At 35.6% G+C, this 16366-nt stretch overlaps 2 protein-coding genes across 2 annotated transcripts; one reads left to right on the top strand and one right to left on the bottom strand.

Annotated features, from left to right (window-relative positions):
- The first annotated feature begins 3502 nt into the window (after window positions 1-3502).
- On the top strand, window positions 3503-9279 carry LOC107867412 (bet1-like protein At4g14600). Its single transcript, XM_016713639.2, has 4 exons — window positions 3503-3749; window positions 3873-3996; window positions 7950-8006; window positions 8832-9279. Exons 1-4 carry the CDS (start codon window positions 3691-3693, stop codon window positions 8991-8993), a joined length of 402 nt encoding a protein of 133 aa, XP_016569125.1. The 5' UTR covers window positions 3503-3690; the 3' UTR covers window positions 8994-9279.
- A 138-nt stretch (window positions 9280-9417) lies between these two features.
- Window positions 9418-11026, bottom strand: LOC107867411. Its single transcript, XM_016713638.2, has 2 exons — window positions 10013-11026; window positions 9418-9816 (listed from the first exon to the last, which is right to left on the bottom strand). The coding sequence occupies exons 1-2, from the start codon at window positions 11024-11026 to the stop codon at window positions 9418-9420; spliced, it is 1413 nt and encodes a 470-aa protein (XP_016569124.2).
- Between the last annotated feature and the right edge of the window lie 5340 nt (window positions 11027-16366).

Here is a 16366-nt window from a genome sequence, read left to right as displayed (position 1 = left end):
GTTACATTTGTTCAATTGTTTGACTTATTATGGTATAAATGAATATGTTGCTTGAAAATGAATGTGTAGTAACTTAGCTTGAAGGTGAATTTTTTTTTTTTTATTTTGTAAAAGCGTAGGTACTTGAAATGTGAATTTTTTATTGTGAATTTTGGTATGCTTGATGACTTAGTGTGTTGAAAATGTTGAAGTTTAGTTACTTGAAATATGAATTTTTTGTTTTGAATGTGGTTTAGTTTAGTGACTTGAGTGATAACTTAGTGAGTTGAAATTTACCAAGTTTAGGTACTTTAAAGGTGAATTTTTTGTTTTGAATGTGGTTTAGTTTGGTGGCTTGGGTGATGACTTAGTGAGTTGGAAATGTTGAAGTTTAGGTACTTGAAATGTGAATTTTTTGTTTTTATTATGCTCTATGAAATTACTGTTTGATCTTGTGTTGTAGGTTTAGGCCGGATGCTGGAGTTGGAACAATTGCGAGGAAATGCATTTATCGGCACTTCAACGGCTACTGAACCAGTTGACAAAAGGTTTCAGAAATGGGTAGAAAAAGAATGTTTAACGAATTTCATGTAAGGATTTAACTTATCGACTACTTAACACATTGTTAAAACAAAAGATTGAATATTATATTTTTGTTTTTGTTGTAGATATATTATTGGTGGGATGATGCAAATGAATGTGCTATAAGGAGAATTTTTTTACAGAAGAGCTAGATCCAGATTTAATGGCTTGTTGAATTATGCCAGAACCAACTTGGTACGACCTGACTGGATAAGTGAATCCTTATGGCAACAGTATATTCGCTATTGGAATGGTGAAGAATACTAATTGTTGAGGGACAAAGGAAATAAAGTCCTGGTATAATCTAAGGGTGGCTCCCTGCATACTGCGGGTGCCAAAAGTATGATCGTTGTGGAGGAAAAAATGGTATGTAACTTTTATAGTTTTAATTGTTAGTTTCTATTTAAATTTTAATTATTTGAAGATTAATAATTTTTTCATATGCAGGAAAAAAAAAAGGGTAGGAAGATACCACACGATGAGCTATTTGAGGAGAAACATCTGAAAAAGAAAAAGAACCCGACTGATGAAGATGTCTGGGTTGAACCTCGTGCAAAAGCTGCCCATGTAAGAATCAGATTTTGAATTTATGAATCTTTTTCTCAAAGTTGATATTATTCAAGTATAAGTATTTTAATATTTTTTTACTATTAATTTTAACTTTACTTTAAATATAGGACAAATATGGGCAGCTCCTTAGTGAGTTTCGTAGTAGTCAGCCTCTTGAAAGTCAGGGTGACCCAATACCCCAACATGTAGAGGAAGAGTTATGGGAACAAACCGTGGGTCCTACAGTTAGAGGCTATTTCTACGGATACCACAAAAATTATTTTGGCGAGAATGCTAGGTCTTCGTCCGATCCTACATCCTATACCTCTTCAGTTGATAGAGAAACCATTGAATCACTAAAAAATACGGTTTCTAAACTCATTGAAGAGCTTGCTGAATAGAGAGAGAGGACGCAAAAGAAGGAGGATGAAACATCATCACAAATCAGGATACGGCAGGAGCAGTTCAACTCTTTTATTCAGACTGCAGGGATTATTCCTCCATGTCCTGGTGATGCAGTTCGGGCTGCAAAAGGTCTATGCCCACTCGATGATATCAGCACAGATGAAGATGCGGAAGACAGTGACGATGAAGATGAGTATTAGTTTTTTGACTTTTGTATAGGTTGTACTTTGGATTTGGACATTTTGTTGTAGTTTTTACACTTTTATATGCATTGTTGTAGTTTTTACACTTTAGTTTGTTGTTGTTGTTGTATGGATTTGGACATTTTGTTGTAGTTTATACTTTGATTTGTTGTTGTTGTTGTTGTTGTATTGTATGGTGTTTCATTTGTTTTTTTTATTTTTATTTTTAAATTCCAGTCGGTTTTTATAAAATTAATTAATTAATTTTAAAATAAAACCGACCACTTGTGGTTGGTTTATTTTGATTTTTTTTAATTTTTAAACTCATTTTTTCTATTTTAATAAAATAAAAATGAATTTTAAAATTAAAATAAATATATATATATATATATATATATTTTTTTTTTTTTTAAAAAAAAAAAAATAAAAAAAATTGACCACACGTGGTTGATTTTTAAAAAGTTACCACAATTTTACCGACCACGCACTTTGATCGGTTTTGTGGTCGGAATTTGAGTGATCGGTTTTTCTCTTTTTTTTTAGTAGTGTGTTAGTATAGAACTAAACATTTATACATTGAAACTTTGATTATTCTATCTTGATTGAAATATTTTTTTATATAATTAATTAGTAAAAAGAGTTGTTTGTACTTTCTTTTGAACATATATTTCTACATGTGTAATGTGTTAGTATGATGCAATTGATTTTTTTTTTTTAAAAAGTCGAAGCCATAATATTCTATTATACGAGTATATGTTGTTCAGGTTGAACAAACTATAATTGCCGATTAACCATACCGCAAAATATCAAAATCAAACTTTTGCTATGTGACCAGGAGGTCATGGGTTCAAGACTTGGTAACAGCCTCTGGCAGAAATGCAAGGTAAGACTGCGTACAATACACCCTTGTGGTGGGACTCTTCCCCGTACATCGCGCATCGCGTAACTTTAATGCACCGGGCTGCCCTTTTTTTTAAACTTTAAAATAACGAACCATACTGAATTAATTCGATACGATAATGATATAATATTTTTAAAAAATAAATATTAAAATTTTCGTACAAAAAAAATTATCGTATCATTTCATACCATGCTCGCTTCTAATTATTGATCTAGTGACAGTGGAGGAACCTGCTATATTTGTGTCAACCTCTGTGGATCCAAATCTCCTCACTTACTAGTTGAAACAAGTTCGCCATACCAAATTAGTTGATTACAAGTATTCAAAGAGAATTAATAGCCTCTTCAAATTAAATAAGCTTTAAAGAGAGTATTTTATTTTAGATGAGCTGCATCCAAACTAATTTAAATAACATAATTATAAAATAGATCTAACTCTAAAACAATATTACTATTTCGTGGATTCGATGTAAAATACACGTTTTTTTGTCGATATCATCAAAATATTTTTCACTTCAACTAGATAAAAGCAATAATTTAGTAGAGAAATTTAAAACTTATAATTTAATTATAAAAGATGTATTGTCTACTATGAATTGTTATGCTTTTCTTTTTCGTAACGAATAGACCAGTAAAAATAAATTAGCATAAAATTATAATTGTGTCCCAAAAAATCTAGGGTTAAAAGTAAAATATCTTTTGTGTAACCTTTGATTACAAAAATTCGACCAAAAAAAAGACCTTTGATTACAAAAATTATTTCTAAAATTTAGAAGGACAACGGACAATGTACTGACACATAGCTTTATGATACGTGGCACCAAATAATTGGTTGATCTTACAAATCAACCCAATAAGCAGCTGCCAACTTTCAATACAGCTCCTATCACGTGGTAAACTTATGACCGTCAGATTCCGCAATCCAACGGTGAACATGCACTCTCAGCGTCATCTTACAACCAAATGAAAAAAAAAAGGTAACAGCCTGTGAGGCACAGCAATTTTCTTTAACTAACAGAAAATTCTACCAAATTCGATAGAATTTCAAATTTTGTTAAATTTAGGGTTTAGAATTCCTTCAATTTTAATTTTAATGGCTTCTAGCTCTCATAGAGGCGGCGATTTCTACGGCGCTGCTTCCTACAGATCCAGGTATGTAACAAAAATTGCAAAAACTCTGATCTAATTTTTAGAAAAATTACAAATATATTTTGGTTTATTGTTGAGAAAATCAAGCTGTAAAATTAATATGTTTTTATGTGTTTGATTGATCAGTGATGGATTGAGTACGAGGCAAGTAGGTGGTTCAGATGAGATACAGTTGCGAATTGATCCGATGCATGGAGACCTAGATGATGAGATTACAGGTCTTCGCAAGCAAGTAAAACAGCTTAGAAATGTATGCTTTTCCACTATCACTTTGTATTGTTTTTCAATTTTTGATCACTGCTGGCATGTTTATGATTTATGTACATTTCAAATTTGGTGATGTGTGATCTTTTAGAATACTGATAATAATATTTATTAGGAAACTAATATGAAACTTGCTAGGCTTAGAGCCATGTAAATGTGCGTCTTTTTAAGATAGTTGAAGTATCTCCCATGAGCAAATGGAAATCGACTATATAAGTTTGTAAAATGTTGATCAACTATTCTTGAATGTAGGATTTTATATTTTGATCAATCTCTCCCTTATATGCTTTTCAATTGAAAAAATCACTTTAGGATTACCAAAGAACCAATCATGTTTACATGCTAAGAGTTCTTGAAAATTCTAAAACAATCAATAGATGAAGTTCATGAATATATAACTACAAAACAACATTCCCTGCGAAACCCCAAAAGTGGGTTATGTGGAAGGTCGAGTGTATGCAAACCTTACCTCTACCTTGTGGAGGTAGAGAGGTTGTTTCCAGAAGACCCTCGGCTCGAATACAACAAATCTAAGGATGTATGATATGGAAAAACGATAGTGAAGAAAATAAATTTAGGATATAAAAATTAATTTCAGACATCAAGAATGAATCTAAAATAAATGTAGCAAATTCATTTTGAAGATTTATAAGCTAGTTTACAAACCAATAGACTTGAATCTATTTAATAAAATTCGTTGTTCCAAAATTTATTGAAACATCATCTAACAATCTCGCACTATTTTCAAAATATGAAAATCAGGGACAGTTGATCTAGTAATATGCATTAATGATGATGCCTCTTGGACTTGATGATAAATCTGATATAATTTAGGCTTCAAGTGATTGTTACAATGGTAAAGCGAGCTAAGTTTGTCTCAAATACAATTAAGTAGGAAAGATTACTGGAGGATGGCATGACATCTGTACAATATGTGCAGTCTTGGGCTAACTAGTAGATCCTTTGTACGTTACATATAACTTCATTTAGCTAATCCTTTGTCTGAAGGATTAGACAAAAAGTTGGTGGTTGAAAAAAATATAATAAAGCCTATTGTAAATTAATTGCACTCAATGTATACTCTAGCCAGTGATTTTCTCTTTGGTTCAAACTTTGAAGGGATAATAAGTAAAATTGCAATTCTTGAGCCTAATAATCAAGTTTTATTTCCTGAAAATCTATAATGGGTGTGTATATTTTCTTTAATGCTACTTCGCGTGGCTCAGTTGAATCGCGTAGATAGTGTTGGAATTGTTCTTCTTCCCAGAAAGAGATTTCAACTATCTTCAAGAAGCGTGTTTTATGTGCCTCTAAGCCTTGCTAGTTTTATACTGGTTTTCTTACAGTGGTATAGTCAGTTTTCTAACTTATGTCATGTATCAATTTTAGAAGATTTTACTACTATAAGTTCCATAAAAATTGCTCAATAACTAAACATTGTATAAGACACTTGAACACTTCTAACGAATCTAATATCCAAATGTTGGTGGTATGAGGAGGGCTCTTGTAACTGGCTAAGGAATTGATGGAGAATGGGAATGAGTCCATGAGTTACCTTTAGTCGGTCAAATTTTTCTTACACAATGGACCCAAAAGTGACCCTAAAAGCTATTGGGCCCAAAAGTGACCCTAAAGCCCAAAATAATGTCATGGGCGTCCATGCTCTCTCGAAGCCCACGCTATCTTCCAAACATGTCGTGGATCAATGCTCCCGTGGATGACATCATCAAATGTAGCTTCTCCCACGCTCCAAGCTATAATCCACACACGTATTTGTTCCCCTAAAACAACCAAATCTTGGATCCATAGATGTGATCCTTGAAGCATCGATCCCAAAGGAGTGGAGCCCATTGATCTTGTATCATCCTCCCTTTCTTGAAGATGATTCGTCCTCGAATCCAACTCCTTTATCAACTTGTCGTTGCACCTTTCATGTTTAGAATTCTTTGGTAAGAACTCCGTTAGGCTTTCAAGCTCATTTTCATATGGCATTCTTCTTGCATCCTTCTTTGATATTATTTGTTCATGAACCTGCACAAATGAAGGAGTGATGCTAGGTAAAATGCTAGCATCTTGGTTAGCGAGTAACAAAGGTTCCATGTTAGAATTGGTCTTCTCAATTTGGATTTGGGTTGGATGAACAATATCGTCGGGAACTTGGTTTGTAGTGGGAACATGTTCTTGAAGTGCAATCGGATGTGGTCTTTGGTAATGAGGTGTTTGTTGGTGGAATTGTGGTGGTTGGGGTACATTTAGTAGGGTTTGGGTAGTAAGACATGTCACCTTTTCCATGTTTCCTTCCAAACGTGACCCATGCTTCTTCCAACTATTCAATTCTTGTCGCCAATCCATGAGAGCTATCATTATCGCCACTTTTGAGATAGGTTGGATCTCATCTCCCAAAGCCATGGTACTTATAAATTAGGCACTCAACACAACTTTTTCTTCAATTTTGAGGATCAAACACCACCTTTTGAAAAGAATTCAAGACGAAGGTTTGAATCTTCTCAAGAACACCCAAGAACTTCAAAAATCTCCAACTCTTAAACCGATGATCGGAATGCGATGAAATTTTGAACCAAGCCTATTTTCAACCTTCTAAACACATTCCAAACATCAATTTTTTTCAGTTTCTCAACCAAAAATTTCAGATCTTGAATCCACCTCTCTTTCTTCAAGTTTAAGCCCACATCAAGGGTAGAACACTCAAATCAACTTCGATTTGGCTCAAATTCGAACCCTAGACTCCTATAGTGTTAGAGAACAAGAATCTAATACTAAAAATACAAGAAAACAACAAAATCAAAGACTCAAATTTTGACCTAGGGTTAAAAACGGGAATAGTACTTTTTTTTTTTTAAATTTTCGATTTTGACACTTTTTTTTTTTTTTTTTTGCAATTTTCAAGATAACAAACCCAAGATTGACTTCGTAGGAACAAAATCAAGCTCGGCTTTGATACCAAATGATACAAGATCGACAAAGAAGACACAAAAACATACACCAAAATAGTCAAAGATTTGAAGAATCGAGGACCCCCTTTGATGACCTCTCTCGGATTCACAAGAAGAACAAGAAAGGAAATGATATCAAGAGTAAAACACACTAAAAACAATAACAACACTTGATGAACAAGATGCAATAACAACAACACACGGTTACAAGACAACAACACAAATGGATTGCACTAGATATAGACAAACGATTACAAGAAAGTAAAGATAGATAGACAAATGAAGATGTAATATTAACAATCCAAAAGCTTATTCCACTTTTGGACCGTTAACATCACACACAACCTAAACCTATCTCTTACGTCACCTCAAGGGAACCGGCATACCCAAGCAATCTCCGTTTCTAAGCAAATCATCAATACAAGGATTCCACCTTGCTCAAGGATTCCACCTTGAAAGAGGCTACAAATATGTCATCTAAAATCTCCCTTAGAATGAAGGCAAACTAGCTATTTATAGGCCATGGGTCTTTATTACACAATGGACCCAAAAGTGACCCTAAAAGCTATTGGGCCCAAAAGTGACCCAAAGCCCAAAATAATGTCATGGGCGTCCATGCTCTCTCGAAGCCCATGCTATCTTCCAAACACGTCGTGGATCAATGCTCCCGTGGATGACATCATCAAATGTAGCTTCTCCCGCGCTCCAAGCTATAATCCACACACGTATTTGTTCCCCTAAAACAACCAAATCTTGGATCCATAGATGTGATCCTTGAAGCATCGATCCCAAAGGAGTGGAGCCCATTGATCTTGTATCAAATTGTTACTGAGTATAGAAATATGTTCATTCTTTTTGGGATTGAGTACAACGGAAAGAGTGTCACATAAATTGGGATGGAGGGAGTATATCATATTTGTCATGGTTTCAGATTTCCATACCTACTTACTCTTTTGCTAGTTTTTATAAATATTTCATGTTGCAGGTAGCACAAGAAATTGATTCGGAAGCAAAGTATCAGAATGATTTTATTAACCAACTGGTATGCAATGAACTTGTTCTCCCTTTTTCCGAGTATGTTTGACATTCTTTAACACATCTTAGTTACTTTCTATATATTTCATAAGCCTTAACAATAGTTTTTTTTTTCTTTATATTAGAGTTTTTTGGGTATTTATTTTCTTATTACTGGATAACAATCTAACATCAGCCAGCAACTTAGGAGAAAGGGGAAAACTAATTATATTTGATCTTTTAAATGAGGAAAAAGTTTTGAGTTGCTAACATTTATTTACAGCCTTCTTGAGACTCTCTCTCTCTCTCTCTCACACACACACACACACACACACATATCCTTTCTCCTGCTGCAATCTGGGAATTACAGTTGTGATTACTCTCTTAGAAATGACAGTGTACTTGTAAACTTTCCTTTGCCTTTCCTTAGGTAGTACCATGCCAGCCCGCCTGAATGCCTTCTTGCTCTGTGCTATCTCATTTTTTTTTGGAAAAATGTGTCCTTTTTAGATCTTCAATCAACTGACTTTGATAGGCCCAAGCTTGATTGTGCCCCCCCCTTTTCTGTTCTTGCGGGTTATTGGACAATTAACTGTTATATTCAACTGATTCTAAATCTGAATGATGTATTTGTAGGAGCTATCCCTTCTAGCAAACTAAACCAACTTTAGGTTGCTTCAAGCCGTTAGAACTTAGAAGTACTAACTTCCTAGAGTTAGCGTGGCATTGTTATATAAACGTGTTTGATTGATCAGTCTGTCTGGGATTCTCATAATGTATGAATCATGCTTGCTTGTGAGTTACTTGACTTCCCCATTTGCTTGAAAACTTAACACTTTTCCCTTTATCACAGCAAATGACATTGATCAAGGCTCAAGCTGGAGTAAAGAACAACATGAGACAGTTGAACAGGAGTATCATCTCGGAAGGATCAAACCATGTGATGCATGTGGTTCTTTTTGCGCTATTATGCTTCTTTGTGATATATTGGTTGGCTAAGTTTTCACGGAGATAAGGGCAATCTGTCTTTCTATGCTGGTTTGCTATTTGCTGGCACAAGTTCTGATAAAGAAACAATCTATTCAAGCCATCAAACAAATGCTAAGTAGTGGTGATTTTTTAGTGATTCGGGAGGCAAGGATGCAACTGTAGAAACTCCAAATATTAGTCTTGATGTAAATTTTTTCTTTATGTAGAAGCACTGCCGGTTGCTTTTAGTTTATCCCTTTTTTTTTGGTAATACTTGCTATTTGACAATGACCATTGGGTGCTTATCTAAAAAAATTGTGATTATGGTGCAACGGAGTATGTTGTATGATTCTTTCGTTAAACAGTAGAGCCTGTTTTGCAGATGATGTCTGGCAAAACAGTGTATACATATGATTTTAAGTCTTATAAAATCTACCCTTATTTGGGCTATTCGATGCTTTAACAGTAAGCTAGCAGGCACATGCTTTTGAATCATGCTGTTGCTTTTCTTGATCTACAGAGGCTCGCTCCACCTTACTTAGCCTAACTTGATCAATGACCCTGCCTGCCCATTCTGCAAAATAGGTTTCGTTATGTCCAACCATACCATCTTTATGAAAAAGAAAGCAGTGCAGATGATCTTGTGGCGATGGACACTCCACACCTATTGGATCCCACCATGCGCCTTGATGTTTCATCCCTGATTGATCTGCCATCCAGTGGTGAGCATATTGGCCTGGACCAGCATTGTCTAACCATCCTTTTGGGAAGAACTCCATTACACTGCTCCCGCGATCCATGAAGAGCATATTTGTTAATTGTGCTCCGTGTGGAGACGCAACAATATCCGTGTTGGTCAGCAGTTTCACCTGATAAAGGAAATTGGCATTATTTCAGTGTTTTCCTGGATACTGCTGAAATTGCGTTTACTGTAGTGTGAATCTTACTGATGGAAGTTTCTTGGTAAGCTTTAGTTGTATATTTCATTCTGTAAAGTACTATTGCTCCATTGAAATTTTCTGGGGTAATTACTGAGTACTGATACAAAGAAGGGAAAATGTGTACCTGGTCGCAAAAGGATAGATCTTCCGACTGAACTACCTGCAGAATGCAGCCTTCAACTCGCACACATTCCTTTGCAAATATATCAGTCACAGCAGTTCCATTCTTGAACGAGCGGGAACCGCTTCTCATCAGCAATGTAAGTCTTGTAATTGGAAATCCTCTTTCATTAATCTCTGTACCTTTGCCTGAAGGATTAAGGCCACAGTAACTCCTTGCTTTGCAGCGCAGCAGGTCGGACACCTTCAGCTTGTTCTCCTGCGTCATTTGGCCTAGATCATGCCTCATGACAACGGCTTTCTCAAAACAGTAAGGTACATCTCCTCTATCAAATCCTTCCACCTTGACTTCACCAAAATTCGCTTGCATAAGTTGTTGAAGCCAAGACCCCATTCTTAATCTCAGTTCTCCCCAGTGGAATAGCACCCATCTTGCTGGCTTCAAACACTCATTTTTCATTGACCATCCTACGAGAGGAGTCATTGCACATATTCCATGCCACAGATTATCGTGGTTGTAGTATGTATCCGATACAAATGTTAGGCCTTCTAATAGAATAGCAGAGTCTGGAAGACTTCCTCGCCATGCTAAAGCATATGAATTCTTTGTGCCATCCCTATTATCCCGGCCTTTAAAGCAAAGAAGGCGTCCATCAGATGCCTTGGAAGGGAAATACAAGTGTTCTGCTTCATTTTCCTCGAGCGTGTCATTCAAAGAGCTGATAAACCATGTATGGCCAGTTGTGGCTGTGTCTCTAAATCTGAGGTCCACGAGGGGAAGGAAAGTAACAGATTTTTTGAGTTCTTCAGTCATGGTCTCGATGACACTGGAGTAATTTTCTTGGGAAAGCAAACCCCATCTTTGGGACCTTGCTGATAAAGAGAACTCAAAAGGGGATGAATACTGGATATGAAAAAGGATGATAACCAGGAACAAGGAGGAAACAAAGACGCCGATGAATTTTGTAGAAAGAAATTTGCTCTTGCTTTGAGTGCATGACTTGAGATGTTCTTCCATTTCCATCAGTTATGCTAGAGATGAATCTTCTTAACTAGCAAAGAGAAGTACTAAAATGCTATTTCTGTGGCAAATCTAGTCTTGAGATTGGAAGTTAATCTATTTAAATAACTAGTTAACGTAAAGCTACTAGTAACCATGTTAGCATTTTCTAGTCAATTGAAAAGCACAGAATACAAGATTTGGAAAAGCAATCTCCACACTACAGATGTATGCTCGTGTGAGTATTTTAGTTGAAGGAAGTGTCTATATGTCACAGAGGGAGCCATGTTTTGCGTTAGTTTTATTGTTTTTTAAGTACTTGATTTATAGTTTTGTCAAGCTTGCATTAAATTGTTTATAACTAATAATACTATTTTATACTTGGGGATCCACCTTCCATGGCCCTTATCAAGATCTTTGCAGTATTGCATAAGTTTCAGTGAGTAAATCCATTTGCGCAGTTGGATTCGTCTCTCAAGAGGAAAACAGATATAATTGTTGCATAGTAACTATGTCTTTAAGTCTGAAACACAAGTTGGAGTCGGCCATATGATTCTCATTGAACTCAACAAAACGGCTTTTAGTGTTTAAAAGGAAAAAATTAACTCTAGCACATATTAATTTTGTGAGGAGTTCACATGGTAATTTTATCAATCTCATTAATATGTATCTTTTGTTCAATTAGAAAATGGGTCAAATTCTATAGGATCAGACTTACGGGTCTTAAGTAATGATATAAAAAAAAGAGAGGGAAAATATTCATATTAAATAAATTTGTTGCAACTCTGCGAAGAGGAAGACAAGAAGGAAGCTTTTCTTGAGAGTATAGTGTAATGTTAAAAAGAACGTTCATTTTGTTAAGTTTTGATTAAACTTGGTTATCACGTAGCATTGAGAATTTGTCTATTGCAAATGGTAAAGTTCAAAGATGAATGCAAAATTGGTAATGATCATTCACCGGTCGACCACATTCATTTAGAAATCAAACCAATTTGTTCATCACGTCAAAAAGAGAAAAAAGAATATGAAGATTGTTCATCAACTATGTTTTAATATATTGATATCAAAATGCAACGTAAACTAGTTCTATGTGTACCTCACACAAGGCAAACGTAAGGTTTGCATATATCTATATCCCACTTTGTCCAGACCCACTTGCGGATCACACTTGCCCACTAGGCATATTGTTGCAAATGAGTTTTATATGTCTTGAACGACATAATTTATAGGAGAACTGGTGGTTAACATATAACTAAGCTTTTCTAGAGTCAAGTTAAATTGAGAGATAATTTCACCTTCTAATCTCTTCAATCAATCACTAACAAAATCAGTACTTTAAAAAGTAAAAGGTAAATTGAATTAAAAAGAAGACTAATTTTAAGAGTGGATTCTTCTCTAAACTTAAAAAATGTACTTAGCTAGAGGAACTTCTAATTTATTATGAGCTCAAAGAATGGTTATGAAGCAACAAAATCTAGTGTGTGTTTAGTATAAAAGAAAACTATTTTTCAAAGAAATAAGTTATATTCCGCCAACTTATGTTTTTTCAAAAATGCTGTCATACCCTTTTGTATCATTAAAAAATGCGCTACTTTTGGCGAATCCCATACGCAACCGTCAACTCTGCTCTACTTTGTTTTTCTCTGAGTGCGCAAACACATATTGCTTCTCCATTTCATGGCCTTGATTTTGTGTCATGCCAGTTCTTTATCTTGAAATTCTTGATGTCTCTGTAGTCTTAGGATATATATACTCATACTTCTGGCTCATCTGATAAATATTTTTGTTGGAAATGAAATTACAACTGTATAGCCTAATTGATTTAGCACCATAAATATACTTATCTTAATGTCAAGCATCAATTCACATGTGTGAATATTTGTATCATTTTTTTTTGTTATAGTAGTATGTTTTATTTAGAGAATAATCTTAGAGGTTTTAACTTTTCAATTTTCGTCATCTGCACAATAATGTCCAGGACGTGGTATGCATTTCTTACTTCCTAACACTTCGGATCAGATTCAGATGCCCGTGTTAATCTAATCAATGAAAATGTAGTATTAGGTTGTACGAGATAACTAATGTACTATTTGGATGCAGCTCTGCCACTAATAGGCTGATCACTTCCAAGAATTACACATTTATACAGCTCATCGTTGGACATCTGGATGAGTTTGGCTGATACACTGGCCAATTTACCACTTTTTCTCTACGTGGAGTTATTCGTGATCAGGTATGTTGTCTGTTATTTCTTAATATCATGTGAAAGGAACTTTACCTTCGATTGCCTGAGTCAGCAAGCAGTTCTAGTTTTCTCAACAACAACAACAACCCAGTGAATTCCCACAAAGTGGGATCTGGGGAGGGTAAAGTGTACGCAGACCATACCACTATCTCAGATGAAGTAGAGAGATTGTTTCCGATAGACCCCCGGCTAAGCAGTTCTAGCTTTCTATTTCTTTCAAATTACTTGGGCCTTCGAACTTCTAAGATTAAAATATCGATAGCGGGACTTTAAATATGAATGCCAAACATCTTAATATGTGCGTGTGAAGTGGTTGTTGCCCAAGGCTCACTAGCTTGAGGTGTGGTTACCTATTATTCATATAGTGATCCAAAGTATTGGTCTAGTTATGTAGATTGTTCTCTTTTAACTGGCTAAGCAATTGATGGAGAATGGGCAATAGAAACAGAGATTAGGTGTGCTACCTTTATTTGATCATATCTTATAGGATAAAGAAAAATGTTAATTCAACCTTTGGCTTTACATTTTCACCGGTAAGACATTGTGTTGTAAACAATGCTCAACTGTAAGATATACATATACTGGCTCCCCCTGTTATACACTTTGTGTAAAGAGAGCTTATAAGTTTTGGACAAGTATTTTTCTTCACCTATATGTTTCTATGGAATCAATCGTGAAATTGAACAGATTGAGCTGGACATGGAGCAAGTACTAACTTATTTCTGGTTTACCACTCTAGAAGCAAGATTGTGTTCACGAGTGATGAGTTGTTGTTCTATTAGATGTGTTATGTCTACCTTCATTTCTGTTATGGGACTATATTGATACTGTGTCATGCTGAGACACATTTATCACGTCCTTGATACGGATGTTAAAGAGACATCACCTCTTATGTCTAGATCATATATGTATCCTTCCTAGTGAAATCTGAAAACTGGTGGACAAGTTACATGTTATCCATATAGTTCATTCATGACTGGCTCAGACAGAAGTTATCATTCCTATAGCTTGCATGTCACTCCTTACGATGTAAAACAACTTTCCGTTTGTCATAGTCCATTGCCAACCTAGTCTTCTTCATCTTCCTGCTATCTGGTAGCTAATGGACCCATATACTAATACTGAAAAGCTGTAAAAGATACCAAAAGACATGGCTAGTGCCTTGATCCTTCTCTATCCCAATTTCAAGTTTGATCCAAGGTGAGCCTAACGGTTACGCTCCCAATGTTGAGGTACTAGGAAGGAGGACTTCCAGATTTGATCTTATTTGAAGAAAAAAGTGAGAAAATTTAACCATCTGATTGATCTGATTGTCATCACATACCATGCACAGAACAAACAACAACAACAACAACAACGTACCTGTATATTCCCACCAAGTGGGGTCTGGGGAGTGTAAGTGTACGCAGTTCATACCACTACCTCAGATGTGAGATAGAGAGGTTATTCCTCCGGCTCAAAATAAAACAATCTAAACAAGGAATAGTAGAAGAACAGGATACAATATAAATCAACATATCCAATAATACCAAAAACAAGATACACCAAGTAATACAACAAAAGATACAACATCCTACACTCATACTAACCTTCTTCGCCTCCTCCACAGCTTCCTATCTAGGGTCATGTCCCCGGTAAGTTGAAGCTGCTCCATATCATGTCTAATCACCTCCCTCCAATATTTCTTCGGTTTACCTCTGCCTCGCTTGAAACCATCCCGAGCCAACCTCTCACACCTCTGCACTGGAGCATCTATGCCCCTCCTCATCACATGACCGAACCATCTCAACCTCGCTTCCCTCATCTTGGCTTCCACCGAAGCCACTCCTACCTTATCTCAAATAACTTCATTTCTAATCCTATCTTTCCTAGTACACCCACACATCCACCGAAGCATCCTCATCTCCGCCACCTCATCTTCTGGATGTGGGCCTTCTTAACAGGCCAACACTCCGCGCCATACAACAAAGCCGATCTAACCACCACTCTATAGAACTTGCCTTTAAGTTTAGGAGGTACCTGCATCTACCTTCTACTCTCCTTTTTTCTGGTATTTAGCACTGGGACTGGTTGTTGGCCTATATATAAACAGCAGCATAGGTGTGATAATCTTAGACTGAATTTTCAAACAGGACTAAATTTTTGTATTTTGAATATTGCCTTGTAAGTTATGTAGGAGTTCTAGAACATTTTTATACTACATGTTTCTTATATATAGATGCATCTTCTCCAATCTCTCATTTACTAGCTTACCTTTTTTCTAGCACTTATAAATATTTCATGTTGTTGGTAGCACAAGAATCGAGTCCAAAGCAAAGTTTCAGAATGAAGTTTTATTAATCAATTGGTATGCCATGAATTTGTTCTCCTTTTTTCCATGTTTGACATTCTTTTAAACCTTTTTAGTCACTTTTTTATATAATTCATGTACCTTAACAGATAAGCTTTTACGGGTAAGAGCTTTTTTGGTGTTTATTTCCTAATGCTGGATAGCAATCTAACATGAGCCAAGAACTTGGGAGAAACGGGAAAAAGAATTATATTTAATCTTACAGATGAGGAATAACTTTCCAATTGCTAACCTGAATTTAGAGCCTTTTGTGCCCCTCTTTCCCCCCTGCTCTTTCTCCCTCTATAATTGTTGTGAATCTCAGTTGTCATTATTATAAATCTTTGGAAACGACAGTGTGCTCGTAGCCTTCCTTTTCCTTTCCATAGGTACTACCATGCCGTCTGCTCGAATGCCTTTGCTGCTGTATGCATTTTTTTTCTTTGCTCCGTTCTTTAATGTGCATGGCCAGAGAAATTTGTCAACTGACTGTACATATTAACTGATTTGAAATTTGAATGATGTATATCTAAGAGTTATCCCTTCTAGCAAACTGCTAAAATTTTAGATTGCTACAAGCTGTCAGAGCCAGTAAACTTTCCTATTGAGTTAGTGTGGCCATGATTATACATCTGTTGATTGATCGGTCTATCTGAGATTCTCATGATGTATGCATATGTTATAGATTATGGAAATCATTCTTACTTGTAAGTTACATGACTTTCCTATTTCATTATCAATTTACTCTTTTCCCGTTATCGCTGCAAATGACATTGATCAAAGC

This window comes from Capsicum annuum, chromosome 4, assembly GCF_002878395.1.
Source record: "Capsicum annuum cultivar UCD-10X-F1 chromosome 4, UCD10Xv1.1, whole genome shotgun sequence".
Classification (NCBI taxonomy): Eukaryota; Viridiplantae; Streptophyta; class Magnoliopsida; order Solanales; family Solanaceae; genus Capsicum; species Capsicum annuum.
Note: the sequence above shows the minus strand (reverse complement) of the source record. Positions and strands in the feature narration are given on the sequence as shown.

Coding starts and splice junctions, on each gene's coding strand:
- LOC107867411 (XM_016713638.2), bottom strand. CDS start 11,026: ATGGAAGAACATCTCAAGTCATGCACTCAAAGCAAGAGCAAATTTCTT. Junction 9,817..10,012: donor ATCTATCCTTTTGCGACCAG/GTACACATTTTC, acceptor TTCCTTTATCAG/GTGAAACTGCTGACCAACAC.
- LOC107867412 (XM_016713639.2), top strand. CDS start 3,691: ATGGCTTCTAGCTCTCATAGAGGCGGCGATTTCTACGGCGCTGCTTCC. Junction 3,997..7,949: donor AAGTAAAACAGCTTAGAAAT/GTATGCTTTTCC, acceptor TTCATGTTGCAG/GTAGCACAAGAAATTGATTC. Junction 8,007..8,831: donor ATGATTTTATTAACCAACTG/GTATGCAATGAA, acceptor CCTTTATCACAG/CAAATGACATTGATCAAGGC.